General features: G+C 55.4%; 1 protein-coding gene across 1 annotated transcript in view; it reads right to left on the reverse strand.

The window, feature by feature from the left end:
* Positions 1 to 20,290, reverse strand: part of GDPD5 (glycerophosphodiester phosphodiesterase domain containing 5) — an 87,842-nt gene that overhangs the window by 22,733 nt on the left and 44,819 nt on the right. Inside the window, exons 3-6 of the mRNA XM_052652521.1 lie at positions 18,153 to 18,329; positions 4,273 to 4,376; positions 1,084 to 1,177; positions 157 to 216 (exon numbers count right to left, since the gene is read on the reverse strand). Coding sequence (XP_052508481.1) covers positions 157 to 216; positions 1,084 to 1,177; positions 4,273 to 4,376; positions 18,153 to 18,269 — 375 coding nt within the window. The 5' untranslated portion in view covers positions 18,270 to 18,329. The remainder of the gene's footprint in view (positions 1 to 156; positions 217 to 1,083; positions 1,178 to 4,272; positions 4,377 to 18,152; positions 18,330 to 20,290) is intronic.

Genomic DNA, 20,290 nt, shown 5'->3' on the forward strand with positions numbered 1-20,290 from the left:
CTGAGGGGGTAAATGAGTAAATACAGTCCAGTGTTAGCTCCTAGAACAATTATAACCATGATCCAGGGGAGGGAAGATGTGTCCGGGCCCTTCCTCTGCAGCTGTGGCCTCCAGCCGCTCCCCTCCTCCTTGAGTCCCTGTGGAGGCAGCCCTTACCTTGTGAAGCCAGTGCAGGTTCATCTGTTGCCCCACGGCGATGTGGCATAGTGCCAGGACCTGAGGGAGGGCCCAGAGGGCAAGAGTCAGGCATCACGTGTGACCCAGGTTCCTGCCAGTTCCCCAGACACCCTGCTCCCCATGGCTCTCCAGGCCCGGCTCAAGCAGTCAGCTAACCAGCAAACCATTTTCATGCCCAGCCCTGCTCAGCCCTGCCTAAGCCTGGCCTCCTTCCAGGTTATTTCAGGTTCCTCCAGGTTCCTTCTCCTCTAGGGTTTTTCCCTCAAGAGCTCATTGGGCCCTGCTGCACTTGGGCTGCCTAATTCATGTTGCGGGAGTTCCAGGACCCAGGATTCTGAAGAAGACTTGAGCCTGTCCCCCAGGAGCCTGGAGAGTTGTTGTGATGCTCACTCACTAGGGTAAAGAATCTGCTTGCAATGCAGGAGACCTGGGTTTGATCCCTGGGTCAGGAAGATGCCCTGGAGAAAGGAATGGCAATCCACTCCAGTATTCTTGCCTGGAAAATTCCATGAACAGAGGAGACCGGTGGGTTATAGTCCATGGGGTCACAAAGAGTTGGACATGACTGAGCAGGTAACACACCCAGGAGCTCCCAGGCCAGCCTGGGGACTGAGTTGAGTCTGAAGGAGCACAGTGTTGGAAGCAAGGACCAAAGCAGAAGTTCTTGGAAGAGGAAGTCTGCAGAGGGGCCTGACAGTGGGATGTCCTCACAGGGTCAGGGGAAAACATGCCAGAATGGGGCAAAGCAAGAGGACCTCCCACCTTGAAGGAACCAAGCCCCAGAGGTCTGGAGAAAAGCTAGCCATCCTCCTCCAACCAGGGTGGGGCCCTCCATCAGCCTGGCACAGGCGAGGTCTCCCTTCCCCTGAGAACAGGGCCACCTCCCTCTGAGACAGCCCCACATACCTGGAGGCCAGCGATGTAAGTGAAGGCAGCTGCTGTGGTCATGAGGATGGGCACGGACCAGTCACTCCAGTAGCCCATGCGGTTGTAGAGGTACCTGCCAGGAGGAGAAGGGGCAGGGGTCAGACCTCCACCAGGGAGCCTGGATGCTCCCTGGGGCCTGCCAGCTCTCAGCTCTCAGGCGGCCTGCTCAGGTACTAGACTCTGGCCCTTCAGGGAGGAGGTCTCTGCTTCCCCGGTCATCGGTCAGCCTGTGGAGGGCTCTTGGGGGACACCTGGGCGTGGCAAGAAACATAAACAAGAAAACAATTTCCCTTAATTCTACTGCCCAGAAGTAACCATCACCAAAACTCTGCTGCCTTCTTCCGGTGGGTGCCCCGCTCTGCTTATATATTTTTGTAAACAGCAAAGCCGAGACCCCACTGTGTATAGCACAGGGGTCAGAGTTCAGGCTTTGGAGGGAGGCACTCACAGATTCAAATCCCCTGGCTTACAGGACGCTGGGGAGGTGACAGACTCCCCTGATGCTAAGATGCTATTGATTGTGACATTCATCTCAATTTCAACGTCAGCGTTTGAAAAGATGAGGTCTTAGGATTGATGACATGTGACACCTGACTTCCCCGCACCTTAGTTTCTTCATCTACAGGGTAGAATAACAAAGTGCCCTTCCTAAGGTTTCCTGAGGATGCAATTTATGTGAGGAACAAGGTAAGTACTCAACTCTCTGCTTCTTATTAACATAAGCATTCACTGATGTCAGTAAAAGCCTGAGGAAATGGGATTTTTCTCAGAGTCATGCGGTTTTCTGTTGCACTAATGTACCGCACGAAGCCAACTTCCTACTAATGACAATTAATAGTTTCCAATTATTCACTATTATAAATGAAAACAAAAACTCTTTGGCACATACCTTTCTGCATTACCAATTATTTCCTTAGGAGAGACTCCTACAGATGGAATCACAGGGCCAAAGGGAATGAGCTGTTTTTAGGGCTCCTGTTAGAGCCTGATAAGTTGCTCTCCAGAAGGACTGAACCACCCACATCCTCCCTGTACAAGTGGGGAAACTGAGGCTCAGAGAAGGCAGCAAGCAACGTGCACAGGGTCATCAGAGAAAATGAGCCAGCACCAGGCAGCTTCAGGCCTGCTACCCTCCTGGGGCTGGGAGGACTGCAGGAAGACACCATGGGGTAGGTACCTACTCTCCCCTGGCCCTCACCCTCGGAATTCGAGGGCAAGTTTAGTCGAGGCGAAACTGAGGCCCAAGAAAAGGCAGCCCCCGGCCCTGGTAACTACTCCTGCAAAGCACCTGGCTCCATGCGCCTCTCCCTTTTGGGAGGGACCCCCCGCCCCCAATTCCCTGTTGACAGTAACAGCCCAGCCAGTCCCTCCCTGGCTTTCCCCATTCAGCCCTGACCACCCAGGTCTTGCTCGCCTCTTCTTACCGCATGAGCTATCCCTGGAGGCTCTCTGTACTCTGAGGACCAGGCCAGGGGCTCCTGAATCCCAGCACAACTCCAGGAAACCAGAAGACTGGCTGAGGGAGCTGCAGGTCCCCAGACCCTCCCCAAGCACAGGCAGGCCTTCCCTCTGCGGCCTCCCCAACATGGCAGCATCCGTCCTCTGCTTGAGCTGCCCAGTGATGGGGAGCTCAGTCTCTGGGCAGAGCGGGGTGGCCCCGTGGGCCACGTGATACAGTCAGGTAGTTTAAGTCCCTGTCCCAGATCTGACTGCATCCTGCTGTGTGACTACAGAGAGGCTACTTAACCTTGCTGAGCCCCAGTCTCCCGGACTGTCCTAATATGTGCACTTGGCACTAACTGGTTGTATGGCCACAGGGGAGTCCTCTCCCTCTCCGGCCCTCAGCTGCTCCTTCTGTACGTGACAGGGTGGGCCACCACTGGGGCAGCAGCCCTGCAGCTCAGCAGAGCCATCCAAGGGCCTCAGGGAAGGACCATAGGGGAAGGCTCCCACTTGCCCACAGCAGTGCCTGTGCTTTGGATACCTGTGCGGATGAATAATTTATTTATGGCATTTAATAAAGGCCAGAGGCCACCTCTGGGACTCGGCTGGGGCCCCGGCTCATCTCACCGGGCTGTGGCAGGGCAGCAGCCTGTCCTTTATTGAGATCATTAATCACAGAAGCACAGCCTGGTGCCATGCAGAGGGGAGCGAATGCCAGACTCCATGAACTGAGTCTTAGAATCACTACAAAATCCTCGAACCGCAGCCCATCAGCAGCCCTGAGTCCAGAAATTGTAAATTCTAACATCACGACCACCTTCCAGCTGGAGATTCAGCCTCCCAGGAAGCGACCTCGGGTTTAGGGGAGCCTGGAGCCCTCTCACATCCATCATCTCATTTGTCCTCAGAAAGACCTGCTATCTGCTAGCACTCTGCTATCCCATTTTACAGAGGAGGACACCAAGCCTGAGAGAGGACTCACACTCCTGTGCCCATGGTCACACTGAGCTGAACTAACCAAGAGGAAAAGGCAGCACCGGAGGGGCAGGGAGCATCAGCTGCCAAGCCTGAACTCTGCCCTCAATGGGTAGTCTGAACTTGGGCCTCAGTTTCCACACCTGTCAGTGGTGGGCAAGTTCCTACTGGAGCCAGGTGACCTTCCTCTCCTCTGTGCCATCCACTGTTTGACAAAGGCAGGCTGTGGGGGAGCAAGGGCAGGGGGTGAAGGATAGGTGCCCTTGTGCACCCATCCCCAGACATGTCCTTGGACCTGAGGCTGCTGCCCACAAGGGACCCTGAGCTTTCCCAGAACCACAACATCTGCCAGCCCGGCCCACGGCCCTTCTCAGGGAGGCAGGAGGCCTGGGGTCGGGGACCACCTCCTCTGCTGAGGCCTTGGTTTTTTGGGCCTTGGAGTCCTTGTCCACAAGGGGTCCAGAGGTCCTAGCTCCCAGCCGAGCCCCTGCCCTGTCTTACATCCCTATTTCCATGATAGCAGCAGCAGGAAGGAGTTCCCTGTTCTCCCCAGCTGGTCTCACCTCCCCTAAGCGTCTGTTCTCTCTAGAGGATTATGCCCTCAAAGGTTACACAGAGAGCTGGTGGCCACTGGTGGCCAGGCCCTGAGGACCAGCCTGGGAGAGAGGTTCAAACCCATCCCTTACCCTGGACCCCAGTCTCAGCCACCAGATGCCCAGGCCCCAGCCCCGCCCCCTGGTCCCCACTCACCAGTTGAATTCATCGTAGTCATTGTGGACCTCCCACCAGAAGTAGAGCCAGGTGAGCGTGAGGCCGAAGGTGAAGGTCAGGAGCAGGAACCAGAGGCGCTCCCACTGCAGGGGCGGACCGAGGGCAGGGGTCAGCGGGGGCAAGGCTGGCCCTCGGGCCACCATCGCCCAGAACGTTCCCACCCCTCCCCCGTGGCAGCCCCACCACCAGGCTGGGTGCACAAGGGCACCTATCCTTCACCCCCTGCCCTCGCTCCCTCATGGCCTGCCTTTGCCAAACAGTGGAAGGCATGGAGGAGGGGAAGTTCCCCCGGCTCCAATAGGAACTCGCCCACTGACAGGTGTGGAAACTGAGGCCCAAGTTCAGACTACCAGTTGGGGGCAGAGTTGGGGCGTGTTAGCCAGTACTCTCCGCCCCTCTTCACATGGGTGGGGACTTGAGGCTCAGAGAGGGGAGTGACCTGACCAACATCACCAAGCCCGGTGTCACAAAATGATGGGGAACCAGGGCAGGGTCGGGGGTCCACCCCAGAGCTGGGCCCTTAGTGCTGCAGCCTGACGCCCTTCCTGTGTGCGCCCGTCTCCAGGACCAAAGGCCACATCTGCCTGAGCCTTCACACTGGGAGGGTGATCCCAGGTCCGATGGGTCACATTCCTCACCTCCACCCCTGCTATACCAAGGCCCAGAGAGGTGAAGCAACTTGCTCGAGTCACACAGCAAGTTAGAGAAGGATTAAAGAGCAGTGCCCCAGCCTCTAGACTTGAAGAAATGTGGCATTCTACCACCCCCACCAGGGGTCAGCCCCTCTCTCTCATGGGGCCCGGGGGTGGGGGCAGTTTGCGTGTGGGGTGGATGGAGGGGGTCCTGCTGACGCCACCTCTGCTGCTTCCCCCAGAGGTCTGCAGGCACTTCCGGCTGGGCCCTCGGGTGTACCCCTGCTTCCATCCGTCCCCTTATCTCAGAGGCACAGCAAGCTTGGAACATCCTGCTCTCTGGGAAACTGCTGAGATCATGAGCACAAACAACAGCTCAGAGGGGAAGTCAGTGCAGGAGAGACCCAAGACCACCCCCCACCTTGAGAGGCTGGAGGGCTTGGAGGAGCTCAGCGTCTCTCATCCAGCCACTGCCCGGGCCCCCTGCAGCTTTGCTGGCATCGCTGATCCTTCCTGCACCGCACAGCCAGCTTGGAGCTACAGTTCTAAGCCCGGTTTAACCTCTCGATGTCTCTGTCTAGAAAGCAAGCCCTATCAGGTCCACCAGACAACCCTCTTCCTCCTCCTCAAGGCCTTCCCCATCCCAGCAGGGATTCCATCTCCTCAGAGCTTCCATAACTGTGGCAGCCCTGTCGGTTATGACACAACCCCTGCAGTTCTAGAACTGTCCCACTGTATGTCAGGAACTCACCCCCACCCCCGCTATACTGTAACCACCTTGACGTCTGGGTGGTCTTCATATTCCCAGGGTGAGTGGCAACTTAAGATAGATTTGATAGTGAGATGGCAGATGAGAAAAGACTCCTCTGACGCTGGCATGAGTATGCCCACCCAGGAGAGATTTCACTCTGGGTTTACCAACTTACTACCCCCTCCAAAGAGGAGCCCTTGGTATTCTGTGAACGCCGAGCCAGCAGTAGTGAGCGGCCCTCTGTCCACAGAGATCACTATCCCTCAGTAGGTATGAGGCCTCTGGCTAGAGGACAAGGTTCTGAGAAGGGCCTGGCTGACGGGGGAGCCTCGGCCGATGATGAGTCCTGTCCCAGGCCAGCAGCATGGAGGTCAGTAGGTGGTGGGAATCAGGGGGATAGTATCAGGGACAGTGATAGGGAGAGAACCGGCCACAGGTGCTGGGAGGGGTTGTCCTTGGTGACACGTGACACAGGACCCAGTGACAATTCTGACAGGAGATCAGGAAGACTGTGGGTGTCAGGAGGGCCCACAGTGGACAGGGGTCCTGAGTACTAAGGGTCACTGTTCTCACTGGGCTGGATACTGACAATGGGGCAGGAAGGATGGGGCAAGAATGAGGGGTACCCCCTCCCTACCCCTGGAAACCCACAACGAAGGACTAGGAACCCCATTATTGGAACAAGGCATGAGCTGGGGTTGGGGGCTACCCAAGGCTGACAGTACTGGGAGCTGAAAGCCAGAGGTCCTATGGCCACAGGGAGCCTGTAGATGGGGGTGAAGAGGCTCTGTCCACAGCAGGTCACTCAGAACAATCAGAGGAAAAAACCGAATGGCAGGGGCTGGAAGAAAGGGGAGGGAAGGCCAGGAGCTCAGGGAGGAAGTGGCCTAGGGAGAAGTTCCACTGACAAAGAGGCTCCAGTGGCACGACTGGTCCTTGTCTGGGCAGGTTATAGGGGAGGGGCCTGAGCCAGCCCCACCCCTGACAAGCCAGCCTGGCTCTGCTCCAGGGCGGTTCAAGCCACTGGCCCTCCATCACCTCCCACTGTCTGCACAATGCCCGGGTATGTATCCCCATCTCAGAGCAAACAAAGATCCCAGGTCTCGGAGAAGGGCAGCCACACATACAGGCTGAGCAAGTTGTAGAGCCCCAGCGCTAAGAGGCGCCACTCACATCATGGTCACACCACTGACGTGCATGTTTGTCATGACAAATTTTCCAGCAGGTAATGGTCAAAAGCCCTGTGGAAGGGGCACCCTTTGCTTATTTGCACAAAGGCTCAAAGTGGGTAAGTGGTAGTGAGTCAGAGGTTGAGCAACGCATACAAGGTGACCAAGTAGAGGAGGAGTGGAGATAGCAGGCAACCCTCAGCAGCTCCCTTGGGAACCAGCCCTGCATAGCTCTCCTCGAAACCCACCTCTGCCCTCTGGGACACAAGTGTGATGATCCCAAACCCAGCTCAGCTCCCTGAGATTCCTTTCTCCTCTCTCGCTGGGGCCCATCCCCTGGGCCAAGCCTTCTTCTCCTTCAGGAATTCCTCCCATCCCTGCAGCCCCCAAGACCTCCCTTTCTTTCTCCTTTTTCTTTTTGGCCCCACTGCATGGCACGCGGGATCTTAGTTCCCTGACCAGGGATCAAACCCATGACCCCTGTATTGGCAGTGCAGTCTTAACGACTGGACCACCGGGACCTCCCTTTCTTCACTGCTTCTGCACAGACTCTTGGTACCCACCAACTTGACCTGGAAAGAAGCCAGGCTCAAGAGGGAGACAGACCTGGCTCTGCCACTTGGGTAAAAGTTACCACTGAGCCTCGGTTTCCTCCCCTGTAAAAAGGGAATAGTGTCCGTACTCTGGAGGGGTGATGTTAAATGAAGTGATGTACATCAAGCGGTACACAGTAGGTGCATAATAAGGGGCAGTTAGTTCACTGGGCTGCGGACTCCTGCGCAGGGATGGCTGAGGTATCTGTGCACCCTGGCCCACAGCCCTTGGAGGACCATGGTGCTCAGACACGCTGTGAGGAGCAGAAGACGGTGTGGATGCAGGGAGGCCTCAGGGCCACCAGTGGACAAGGACGTCATCCAACCCTGGGTTTATCCTCAGGCGAAGCCCAGGGGCCCCTGGGATCCAAGGGAAGGAACTCCCATTGTGACACCCCAGCCCCTTCCCTTCCAAGTCTAGCAGCCGCCTGAGAGCAGGACAAAGGTCAGGTGATTCCTTATGGGCTAGAGGCACAGGGAAGTGGCTGAGAGCAGCCCGGGAAGGGGAAGGGTGAGCTATGGCTGTGGACTGGCAGGCGGCTCCCTCCCTGCACAGGGGTGGCTGTGGGGGAGCATCCCAGAGGCCCTGGCCCCATCCTGTCTCCTCCACTCTCGCCCCTACCCTCCTCCATCCCACACCTGGCCGCAGCGCACCAATTTTCCCTGCTGGTTGTCACGTCTTCTCCTCATCCCTCTTATCTCTGTCCCGCCTGCAGCCTTCTGCATTCAGAGGAGACCATGCATGTGGAAACAGCTTATCAGCAGCTGGGCTCACAGGGTCACACAGCGCTGCAGCCACAGACCCCAGCCCGTGCAGGACGTGTGAGTGCAGGCCATGCTGCTGCCAGGTGCTGCCCGCCCGACTGTGCCCTGGGCCAGAGCTCTACACACAGACACTGCTGTGGGTGCACCCCGGGGGTCCCCTAGCATCTGGGGCACCTCCAAATAGAACGTGGAGCCTGAAATCTGCATCAGGATGGCACCTGAGTGGAAGCCGCCTCCCTGCCCTTGGTGCTACCATGGACTTCAGACTCACACTCGGAGGCAGAGCTGTCTGGCAGGACTCCTATTCCCTGCATGTCCTTTGGGACAGAGACTGCCTCTGCGGCCCCCAGGACAGGAGCGCCCCTGCTTTGGCTCCCACGGCTCCAGGGATGGGTACTCCTGTCTGCATGCTGCTTGGCCCTCCTCTGGGCTGAGGGTTCTCCCTTCTGAGACAGTGGCCGGACAGGGGCAGGGCAGAGTCCTGTAACACTCGGTGAGAGTCCCAGACAGGCTGATACTAAATGGTGGGCTTGGAGAAGACATTCCTTTATCCTCCCCAAGCACCGACTTCCTATTCTGTAAAATGGGGACGGCAGTGTTAGACAGAAGTGCCTGGCAATGGCAGGGTGTCAGGAGTTGCTTTTCTTGCCTCCATCCCTCCCGAAGTCTGCTCCTCGGCTGCTGCCCTGCCGCCGGTTCTCTGATACCACCCAGAACAAGTCCAGCCAAAGGGCAGGAACACTGGGGTCAAATGACCAGGGCACGGGGCAATATAATCAAGAGCTGGGTTTTCATTCCCCACCCTTCTCCTGCTAGCTGTGTGGCTGTGGGCCAACTGCTCAGAACCTCACTCAATCCCCAGCTTCCTCGTCTATTCCTGAAGATGACATCACCTCTACCTCACGGGAGGGCTGCCAGGCCTGAATGTGACTACAGATGTAAGCTGTAAGTCGCCAAATCCACGATCGTTCCTATAATTATCATTTCATGTCTGACAGCCCTTTAATTATGTGAAGACAGTGATCAAGTCTTCCCCGCCCCCTGCTCTACATCAAATTTCCCCAGCTGCTTACAGCCAAGCAGATCACCCCTTCCCAGCCCAGGGCAGGTGCCACGGTCAGGCGGACGCAGAGGTCAGGCTCAGTTCTGCAGGTTGCAGTCCTAGAAGCCGGCACAGATAAAGGAAGAAGACCCTGATCTGGCACAGCAGCTGCCCCATCTGGGCTCACAGAACCATGCGGCCGCCCCGGAAGACAGCCTTGCAAGAGCACTTCATAAAGCTGGGGGTGGGGCACTCCTAGCAGCCCTCTACCTGCTCCATCACATCTCATCCTCACAGAACCATGCGGCCGCCCCGGAAGACAGCCTTGCAAGAGCACTTCATAAAGCTGGGGGTGGGGCGCTCCTAGCAGCCCTCTACCTGCTCCATCACATCTCATCCTCTCCATAGCTCTGCAAAGCAGCAGAACAGTCAGAGGAAAGGGAGGGGAGGGGAAGTGGGCGGCCCAAGGCCACAAGGGGCAAACGTGAGCCAGAGTTCACACCCAGGTCTGGGTGCCGCCAGCTTCTTCAACTATCCCAAAGCAACAAGAAGCAGGACCTGTAATTATCCTTGTCTGACCAAGGAGGAAAGTCAGAGGCAGTGCCAGAGGAGGAGCCTTGGGATTTCAGCATTAGAGAAGATTTCAGAGATCATCCTGCCTCATCCGCTAAAGGTCCAATTAAGAACAGGAGAAAACTGAGACCCAAAGACAGGGAATGGCCTGGAAGGATGGACACAGGATGAATGCGAAGTAAATCAGTACACAGAAAGGTCGGAGAATTCAACAGATGATATTGGGACATCTGGACATCCTTGTGTGTGTGTGTGTGTGTGTGTGTGTGTATATAATTAGACTCCTACCTTACACCTCACACCAAACTAAATTCCAGCATCCCCCTCACATCTGAGCCACTACTCTTTTCCAGTCATTCTACACACATATTGAGCCCTGGACACTGGGAGATAAAGCCTGGACTCCACACTGAGCAACCTGCACAGAAGACTGACCAGCCAGGAGGCAACTCAGGTCCTAGAAACCAGTATGGTGAATGGGGCAAGCATGGGCTGCTACAGAGCACACTGCCAGTTATGGGGGCAGGGATGGTCTGGAGGGCTTCCTGGAAAGCTGAAAGGAACAGGCTTTTTGGAATGACAAGGTAAGGAAGGGTGTGGAAAGTGCAAAGGCACAGAACCTGGTGGTTTTTGTCTGGGATAACTGGCTTCTGGCAGATTTATAAAAGCTTTGTCAGGACTTCCCTGATGGTCCTGTGGCTAAGACTCCGAGTTCCTATTGCAGGGTGCCCAGGTTAGATCCCAGGTTGGGGAACTAGATCCCAGATGCCACAGCTAAGAGGTCACATGCTGCAACTAAAGATACCATGTGCTGCAACTAAATAAATAAACAAATATTGGTGCAGCCAAATAAATAAATATTGAAAAAAATCACTAAATATCAAAATGAAATTTCAAAAAGTTTCCTCTATGTAAGAGTATTAACTTTCGTATAGATTATCTATTTTTTCTTATTTTATCAGTTGACTTTAATTTTGGTTTTCATGCTTTTTATATAAAAAATTAAATTTTTATGCAGTCAAATCTATCCCTCTTTTCCTTTATAGGGTTTTGCCTTTGGTATCGTGTTTAAGGAAGGTGGCTCGTGATTATATATTTAGCTCATATTTTACACGGATAATTTCTCATTGTTGACACTTAAATCTGTAGTTCACCTATCCATCTATAGCTCTGTATGTGTGTATACGTGTATGGAGAGAGGTTTGAAAGCCTTTCCTCTAAGGCATGAAGATGAGAATCTCTTTTACTTTCTATCTTCCTGAGTTGTTTGAATTTTCTCAATATGTTCTTCCTAAATAGAAAAAAAAAAAAAGCTTAAAAAAAGAAAAAAACATGCTTTAATCCATCTGGAATTTCTTTTGATTTGAGGTAAGAGGCAGGGATCTAATTTTACTTTCACCAAATGGATACTTCAGCTGTCCCCGTTCGGTTTGTCATCTCTGCAATAATTTCCATGATCGTCTACCACACAGCACACACTCAGATGTGTGTGGGCTGTTTCTAGGTTTTCTAGTCTGTGTTCCCATGTGCTGGTTCCGCCTGGCACGGCTCCTTCCGCGTGGCTGAGCTCTGCTCCGGATGCCCCTCCTGTGGTCCTGCCTCGGCTTCCAGACAGAGTCCAGCTGTGAATTTAGCACTACGCAGCCCTGTGCAGAGGCTGGACAGCGACTAAGGGGTGCCTCTCCGCCGAGTCCGTCCACCTGCAGGCCACACCTGGGGCACACCAGCTCCTCCCATCATCAGCCCATTTCATCCTCATCGAGTTCCTAATGGGAAGATGGGTGAATGTCAGCTGGGAAGGGTGTGGGGAGCTCCCAGAAGAGAGAGCTGGGCAGCCCTAGCAGAATTACTCTGGCTCTGACCCAGGAGACTTGGGGGAGGGGGCAGCCTGGGGAGGGTTGAGCTGGATGGCAGCATTAGGGCAAGAAGGGAAAGGGATTAAAATCCCCACCCCCAGCCAGCTCCTGACAGTGTAAGAGGCTGGATTTATCTTTCTGGCTACAGAGAGCTGGGCAATTAGGCCTCTGCCCTCACTTCTGCCGGGGAGCACTCAGAATGGCTCATTAGGCAGGAGAATGAAACCCGGCTCAGCCTGGAGCACCCGCTCCCTCCAGACCATCCTGGGGGTTGCATGTCAGTGTGGAGACAGGAGAGCAAAAGCTGGGGGGCCCTTCGGAGGGATTATCCCTAGGCCCGGCAGAGGGCGCAGCCGAGGCCACAGCCTCTTACAGATGCCCATCACCTCCCACCCCATCCATGCTCCCTAGGCACTCAAGGTGGTCGTGGAGGTCATGAACAAGAGCTTAATTGTCTGCCCTGGAGTGCGGCATGACTACGCCAGGCACCCCTTCAGTGTGGTTTAGGGAGAGGGGGGCGATGTGTGAGGTGGGGGGTGGGGTGGTTCCTGAAGGCCAGAGACAGCCTGGCTTTAATTACAGCGATAAATCCTCAGCTCCCCGCACTGCAACAGCCTCAGCCAGCCTCTCCTCTCTCTCTCTCATGGATGCAATAATATCATCGCCCATTTTCTTATCCTCATGGCAACCCTGGAGGGTTCACAGGATTAAATGGGTCTTACCATCTCCAGTTTAGACCTGGGAGAGCTGAAGCTCAGAGGGCTCCTTTCTGACCTGCTGAGTCCCTTTCCCCCAAAGCACTGGAGTAGGGAACAGCCATCCTTTAAAAGTTGGTAGGGAGGACACGTTTTCCCCTATTGGAACAGTGGTCTGTCCTGCTCAGGTATCTGTTATCTAACTGGACCCGTGGGGCATGGGTTTGTACCTCCACCTAATTCACAAGCAAGCTGAGGCCCAAAAGTGTCTGCCTTTGCCTCAGGTCACTCACTCTGTCGCTGGAGAACGCAGGGTAGAGTTCAGGCTACAGCCCCTTAGCCAGGTGCATCTGGCTGACTCTAATCACACCCCTGAGCCCATTCCCAAGGCTGCTTCCTCCAGGGAGCCCACCTTGATTCCTGAGTGAGAGCCATTCTTCCTTGCCCTGTGTGCCTGTCAGAGGCCCACAGGGTGTAATAGGACAGGAAGGCATGGAGCTGGAAGACTCACCCGCCCCTCCTACCTACTGGCAGAACCTGACCCCAGCCCCAAGCGTGGGCTGGGAGGTCCCTTGGCTGGGTTAGCACTGCTCCCTGCCAGCCACAGCCAGGGGCACTGGAACACAGTGTGTGCCCACACTCTCCAGACCACCTCGTGCTCCTTGGGGTGCTCACTCGGGACTCATCGGGGATCCAGCTTGCCCACCCTAACTGCTTTCCTCACTTGCTCTTCAACTCACCTGCTCAGTCATCCGCCCCCTCCGTGCCCAAGGCCCTCCTCTGAGAAACAGTCACCACCCACCTGGGCGGCCCAGGGCTCCGGGTGCTGCTGCGGGAGTCCAGCGGAAGGAACAGGGGACGAGGCCTGACCCCTTTGTTTGAAGTGGAGACTTCTTAGAGGAAGAGACGTTTGCAATGAGCTTTGAGGGGCAGAGACCAGAGAGAAGGCATTCCAGGCAAGGGGGTCAGTGGAGCGGAGGGCAGAGCTGGAGGGGGTGAGGTAGGCTACCCTGGGTGTGCAGGTGAGAGGGGACGATGGATTCCCCCCCAGAGGCTGTCTTCCTGCCATGGTGGGAGGGGCTCCCATCGGAAGAGGCAGGCAGTGGCAGGCCCAGGGAAGGAGATTTATTTCGTCTGTGTTCTTCCTCCACTATACTATTCCTGGACTCTACTGAGACTGCGGCCCCTCTCATGCACCCCTGGGCATAGCATGGACTCCTGACCCCAGGAACGGCCTCATCCAGCCAGGTAGAAATCATGGGATGACGGGAGGCATCATCAAAACTCTTTTGCAGCCAGTCAGCTGATGATACTGTCTAGGTGTCTCTAGAATCCCTCCCTTAGCTGCTGCTTTGTGGACCCCTCCCCCTAGTTGAGGCCTCAGCCTTCTCTCTGGCTCCCTGCCCTCCCCACCTCCACTCAAGGTCCCTCAGCACTTTCTCCATGATGGAACCAGAGTGGTCCTTGCACAGTCTGAGTCCCACTGGGCCCCCACCTCCCAGGATGGAGCGCAGGCTCAGGTCCCCTTGGCCACGCGCCTCTCCTCACATCGAGAGCTGCACTAGGCCAAATTACTTTCAGTTCTCAAACACAAGACACTCGGCTGCAGTAACACGCAGCTGCCCTGCCTTCCCCACGCTGGCATGACATGACAGCTGATTCTCTCTGACACCAGCTCAGACAAGCTTTCCTGCCCAGGATGTCCCTGGGCCTTGACAGTGATCACCCTGGGTGGTCTGGACCTCAGTTCTGGTCTGCTCCCCACCCACCCGGGAGCCCTTCGGGGGAGGGGAGGCACCAGGTTAGATATACTCAAGGCAGGTGTCAGGACAGATTCATTGATTGACCAATGCATCCCAGACAAGACTGGAGTGAACAGGAGAGAAGGCACAGGGCTGGGGCAGCAAGCAGGGGCAGTGCAAGCCGTGCCTTCAACTCCTGGGCTTGAATAAATCACTTCCTCTTCCTGGAGCCCCATCCATACAATGGAGGACGGCAGAAAAGCTTGGAGCACCTTGAAAAGGCAAATGTAGAAGTGCAAGACTGTCACTGTCTGCCTCCTTCAATGTCTCAGACGGAAGTTCTCCAGGCCTCTGACCTATATCCCTCTTGTGACAGTGAATCTGGTCTTGACACTGTGCTGCCTCCCGTGGACGCCGAGTCTTCAGGGGGCCCTGTGGGGACGGCCTGAGAACCGTCTTCTGTCCTATCCCGCCCTTAATTGGCAATATTAGAGTAATGAGTCACAGACAACAACCAATTAATTACCCCAGTTATAAAAAGCTTCTGCTTCCCCTTCCTAGCTGTCGAGTGAGCTGGCCTCCTGCTGCCAGGCTCCTCCACTCCCTTGGTGTTGGCAGGAGGGAGAAGATGTCATTTCACCTCCCTGGTCCTCAGTTTCCTGTTTCCTTATTTGTCAAGTGTGTGTCCTGGGGGGAGGGTTGGAGGAGGTGGGAATGTGGAAGAGGGGCAGGAAGGAAGAACAGCCTGGATGGAGAGGAGGGGCAGCCTTCCCAGGCTCCCAGCCCCCCTCCTGCATCTCCAGGATCTACCCCAAGACTGCAGGGTCAGCTCTTAACCAGGGAAGCACGGAAGGTGCCTAGTCTGGCATTCCAGCCACTCGTCAACTTGTCCCAGATGCTCCTGGTCCTGTGCTCTTTCTATCAGGCAGCCTCCCACGTCCTCTCCATTCCCCTTTACCTCCTTGAGGGAGGGAAGGAACAGGCCAAGCTGACTCCATCTTGAAAAAGAAGGAAACTCCATCTTGCACTTTCAGTGAGCTTTGGACCATGTGCCTGGGAGCCATGGGGATAACATACCTAACTGGTCTCCTGGACTGATAAACACCAGATTCCATACCAAGATTTCCCGTCGCCAAAAAGAATGTAATACTCCCCTATGTAGTCAATCACCTTTGTAATCTTTATGGCACCCATTGGTGTAGGCTACAATGTATAATCAGCTGACCCTTCTGATTATGAATCATGGCTGTAACCTGATTGTATCTCCCTTTAACACTTTCCAAGCTAGGTTTAAGGAATTTGGGGATGTGGGCTTGAGCAGTACACTTAAAGGCATATAAGGTTTTCAACAAAAGTCGGTTGGGGTCCCTGGCTAAAGAGGAAACTCTGCCTCGGATGTGCTGGTGTAATAAACTGCACTCCACTATCCACGTCGTCCTTCTGAGTGACTTTGTTTCCCAAAGCGTTTGGCTATAACATCCTTGAAAGCTCTCCTTTAAACACACCCAGACTCAAAACATGCCTGTCTTCCTGGCAGCCTCCAACTCTTGAGACTCTTGCTGCAAATCTATCATGGACTCCAGGTGGGACAGGGCTTCAAGCCTTGATTTCTCCATCCATAATCAGGGCACAACAATTAAACATGCCCCACGGGGTGTTTGCCATGTCCCACAATCAACAGGGCCGTGCCTGTAAGAAGTCATCCGCTCCCTGCACACAACACATGCTCGACAAACATTAACTGTTACTCTCACACTTCATTCCCAGCCTGAGGACGAGGGCTTCCGTGACTCACCACCTGTCTGTCACCTCATCTCACAGATGAGGCCCGAGAGGTCCAGCTCCACCAAGGAACCTGACCCTAGGTTTCCCTGACTTGGAGACACAAGAGGCTCCCCCAAGAGGTCCTGAGGGGGAAACAGGGGTGGGGGTGGTGGTAAGGGGTGCCCAAAGGAGGAGGGGAAGGTGGGAATGAGGCCCGAAGCTGGACCCCCTTCTGCTGGCCAAGGCCTCTCCTCCACCCCCTAGACCCCAGGGGTTCTCCTTCAACCCCCAGCCTGCACTCCCAGGGCTCACCCTGGGCCTCCAGCTGTTCAACAAAACTTAGGTTACAGCTTCTCTGCACCAGCCCGAGTCTGAGACACCGGTCCTTCACTGCATCAGGCCAGGAGCCCATCACAGTCCTGGGGAGGAGCTGAGAGAAGAGAGTGGGCTGAGGTGGGAACCCAGGAAGTGGGTGGGGAAGCAGGAGCTGACTGGGGAGGGGTGGGGTGGGTGGGAAGGCTCGGGTTGCCTGAGGTGAGCCCAGCCCTTTTTGCAGAGGCCCTGCTACCTAGAGCTGCTGCAAACCCTCTCCCCTCTCGCTGCCAAGCTGGCTCCTGGCCTGCAGCCTCCTGCCATTGCCCCATACCTGGCACCCAGGCCTTGGCATCTATGGAACCTACACCGCTTGGGCCCCCAGTCAGCTCAAAACTGGCCTCACCCACCACTTCCCCCAGTCTGGGCCCTGTGCTAGCCCCAGCCAAGACCCATCACTTCCTGACTCCACACAGTCTGTGACTGGCTGGCCCTGGGTCCACCAAGAGGTGTGAGGTCCCCCAGGAGAGCGGCTTCCTCTAGTGTCTGATGGCCAAGTGCTTCCTTCTTAGGAGGCCAGCCATCCTTCTCCTCCCTTCCTCAGCCTCAGCTGTCTTCCCACTCCACCCCGGCCCCACTGAGAGTGCTTGACCCACACCATATGGACCAGATCTGAGCTCTGCCCCTCACCAGCTCTGCGACCTTGGCCTGGTCACAACGTCCCTGGCTGTTGCCCCAGGTGGGAAGTGGTAGTGATGACATCTAGCTCATGGGCTTGGAAGCAACAGGGGTGGCTCCATGTCCAAGCTCAGCTTAGCACCCGGCACACAGACAGACACACCTGGGTGCCAGCAAACTGTGAGCTCCTGCCTTCCTGACACATGGAGGCCCTGCTGTCTTCTGTCCACTGTCTCCAGAAGAACAGACCTCAGAGCAAAGCAGAGAAGACGGCCAGGCTGCCCTGGGCAGGGCCGTCCTCTCCCTTGCCTCAGTTGGGTGTACTGTCTCCTGTGTGCTTGAGTGGGGACATGGCAGTGAATCAGGCCAGGTGCCCACCAGGTGGTACTTGCTTCTCACCATTTGAGGGTGATGAGCCCAGGTTCCTGGGTGAGTCTAGCACTCTGTCCCCTCGTCCCTACCATCACAGGCAGGGAAGGAAGGCACATAGGCAGACAAGCTTTTCCAACCTCCACATGCAGGTAGCCCAGCGATGCTTGACCTCTGACCTCCGCCCCTGGTCACTCCAGCCTGTTTTCGGACTGGCTGATTTTGGAGGCTGGCCTCTTTGTTCAGACAAGCAGGAGGGAGGAGAAAGTTGTTTTTCAGGCAGCAAAGCTCTTAGATAAACACCATTTATCTCTCTCTCTGTTCCCTCCTGAAGGAATTGGGTTCCTTCAGAGAAGAAACTAGATCCATTGGCTGATGGCGCCCCAGGGACGGAAGTGCAGTGTGGGGTCTGGCCTGGGGAGCCGGACACTGAAGAAGGCTTTCTGTATCCGGCTGAGCACCTGCTGCCAGCCCTGGCAGGCGTGTGTGGCTCAGGTGACTGGGCCCTGGTGCCAGCCCATGGCCCTGCCAGCTCCCAGGCTCCTGATGGCCTGGCCCAGCTCCCCACCCTCCCCTCTGGCCACCTGCCTGTTTGCCTGCCCATCGGGATCCGCCAGGAAGCTGAGAACTTCTGCTCACCTAGGGGGGACACCTCCCTCTTGGAGCAGCCCACCCTGCCCAGGGCTCCACGAGCAACCCAGCCCCCCCACTGTCAGGGGGGCGCCAACAACTAGCTACACCCATGACAGGGTGCCTACTGCCTTGCCCACCTACTCAGGTAGATTTGGGAACTTCCACAGGCCCACTGTACAGAAGGAGAAACTAAAACCAGAAGGCCTCAGCAGCGGAGTGACAGAGCTGAGGCCCGCCGCCCCCGCCCCGTCCTTGTCCTTTGGGGCCTGCCCCAGCACAGCTCACCGGAGTGGTGTCATCATGAGAACGCTGGTAGCGCTTCCAGCGGCAGCCGTAGATGCCCGTGAGGCAGGAGAGGCACAGCTGCGGCTCATAGTACTGCAGGGGCTGGTGTCTCACCATGCTCGTGCCCGCGGCCCTGGCGCCCTGCCTTCAGGCGCCCATAGAGGCCCCCAGCTGGTCCTGTAGGAGGAAGCACAGGTCTGTGAGCTGGGCAGGGCCGGGGACTCAGTCTGCACACAGCAAGTGTCTCTGTAGCCCAGGTCAGGGAGGGTCAGCCTCATCTCAGAGCCCTGGTGGGTCCTTGGCTCACCTGGAGTCAGAGGCCCATCCTTCGCAGCCCCCTGCCACCCACCCAGGACCTAACCAACCAACAGAAATCCCCTAACCCATTAGCTGTCACTCTCCTACTCCCACGCCCTGGCGACCTGACCTACTTTCTGTCTCCATGGAGCTGCCCATTCTGGACATTTCACACAAACTGAATCATAAGATATATGGCCTTGTATGTTTTGCTTTTTTCACTTAATGTTTTCAAGGTTCATCCACGTTATAGCATGAATCAGTACTGCATTTCTTATGACTGGGAACTATTTAGTTGTTCCGCTATATCCATTCATCAGTTGATACACATTTGGGTTGTTACTTTTCGGTTGTCATGAAAACTCTGCTATGAACACATTTTTGTGTGTATTTTTATTTCTCTTGAGTACCTACTTTGGGATGGGGTAGCTAGGTCATATGATAACTCTATGTCTAACTTTTTGAAGAACTGCCAACAGCTGTTTTTCAAAGCTGCTGTACGATTTTACATTCTCAAAGTACGGTCATTATCATCCCCATTTTACAGGTGAGAATTCTCAAGCACAGAAAGGTCTAGCCATTTGCCAAAGGTCACACAGCAGAGTCTGGCAGTCTGGCTTTAACTCGAGGGCTAGAAAACTATAAGTGAAAGTGTGAGTCACTAAGTCGTGTCCAACTCTTTGTGACTCCATGGACTGTATAGCCCACCAGCCTTCTCTGTCCATGGAATTCTCCAGGCAAGAATACTGGAGTGGGCTGCCATTTCCTTCTCCAACTTATGACCAAATCCAACCAGTAACACATTTTTACACAGCCCACAAGTTAAGAGTGGTTTTCACATTTTTTAATAGTTGGGAGGAAAAAAGCCAAAACAAAAATATATTTTGATCTGTGAAAATCATACAAGAGTCAAATTTCAGAGTCCATACATAAAATGTTTTATTGGAGACAGCACTCCTCCTTCATTTATGCATTGCCTACGGCTGCTTTGACTATAACTGCAGAGTTATGACAGAGACCACAGGGCCCACAAAGCCTACAGTACTTACTGTCTGGCCCTTTACAGGGAAAGCCTGCTGACCCTGCCACCACAGGGCACAGTGGCTCATGACGAGGGATCATAAATGCAGCATGTGGTGGAGAGAGGAAAGGGTGCCATGGGCACTTAATAGGGACAGGAGGGTCAGGGCATGCTTCTCAGAGACGGCGCTGAGTGGAGGCCTGCAGGATGAGCTCCCTCTCTCCCTCTGAAGCTCCCTCCCTTCCTCAGGGGCACTGGGCTTCAGGCCCACCAATGACTTCCACGTCTGGGCCTTACTCAGGGCCTCTGCCCAACACCCCACCACCCCCACTCCCCAAGTGCTAACCTCAGCACAGGGATTACAGCCTCCACTGCAAGTGCAGGGATGAATTAGGAGCTTGCTGGGAATATTGACTGACCTGCAGCCGCCTAAGTGCTGGGAATTGTCTGGTGCAGCCTGTGCCCATGTCTCCTTGGGGAGGCATGTGGACACAGAACAGATGCTGGGGGCTCTCTGAGCTGAGCCGAGTCCAGGGCTCAAGGTGACAGCATTGGATGGGGATGCTGCTGCAGTCAGCTTAGCTCCCATGGGGTTTGGGAGGCCGCGTTGCGGGAGGCGGTTAGCAGGTAGGAGACCCTCTCATTTTTCCTTTATTCCTCTCCAGAAGGAGTGTGTCAGGGTAGGAATTCCCTGGTGGTCCACCGGTTAGGACTTGATGCTTTCACTGACAAGGGCCTGGGTCCAGTCCCTGATGGAGGAACTGAGATCCCACAAGCCACGCAGCGCAACCAAAAAAAAAAAATTAAAAAAAAAAAAAAA

Source organism: Budorcas taxicolor, chromosome 15 (genome assembly GCF_023091745.1).
Source record: "Budorcas taxicolor isolate Tak-1 chromosome 15, Takin1.1, whole genome shotgun sequence".
Classification (NCBI taxonomy): domain Eukaryota; kingdom Metazoa; phylum Chordata; class Mammalia; order Artiodactyla; family Bovidae; genus Budorcas; species Budorcas taxicolor.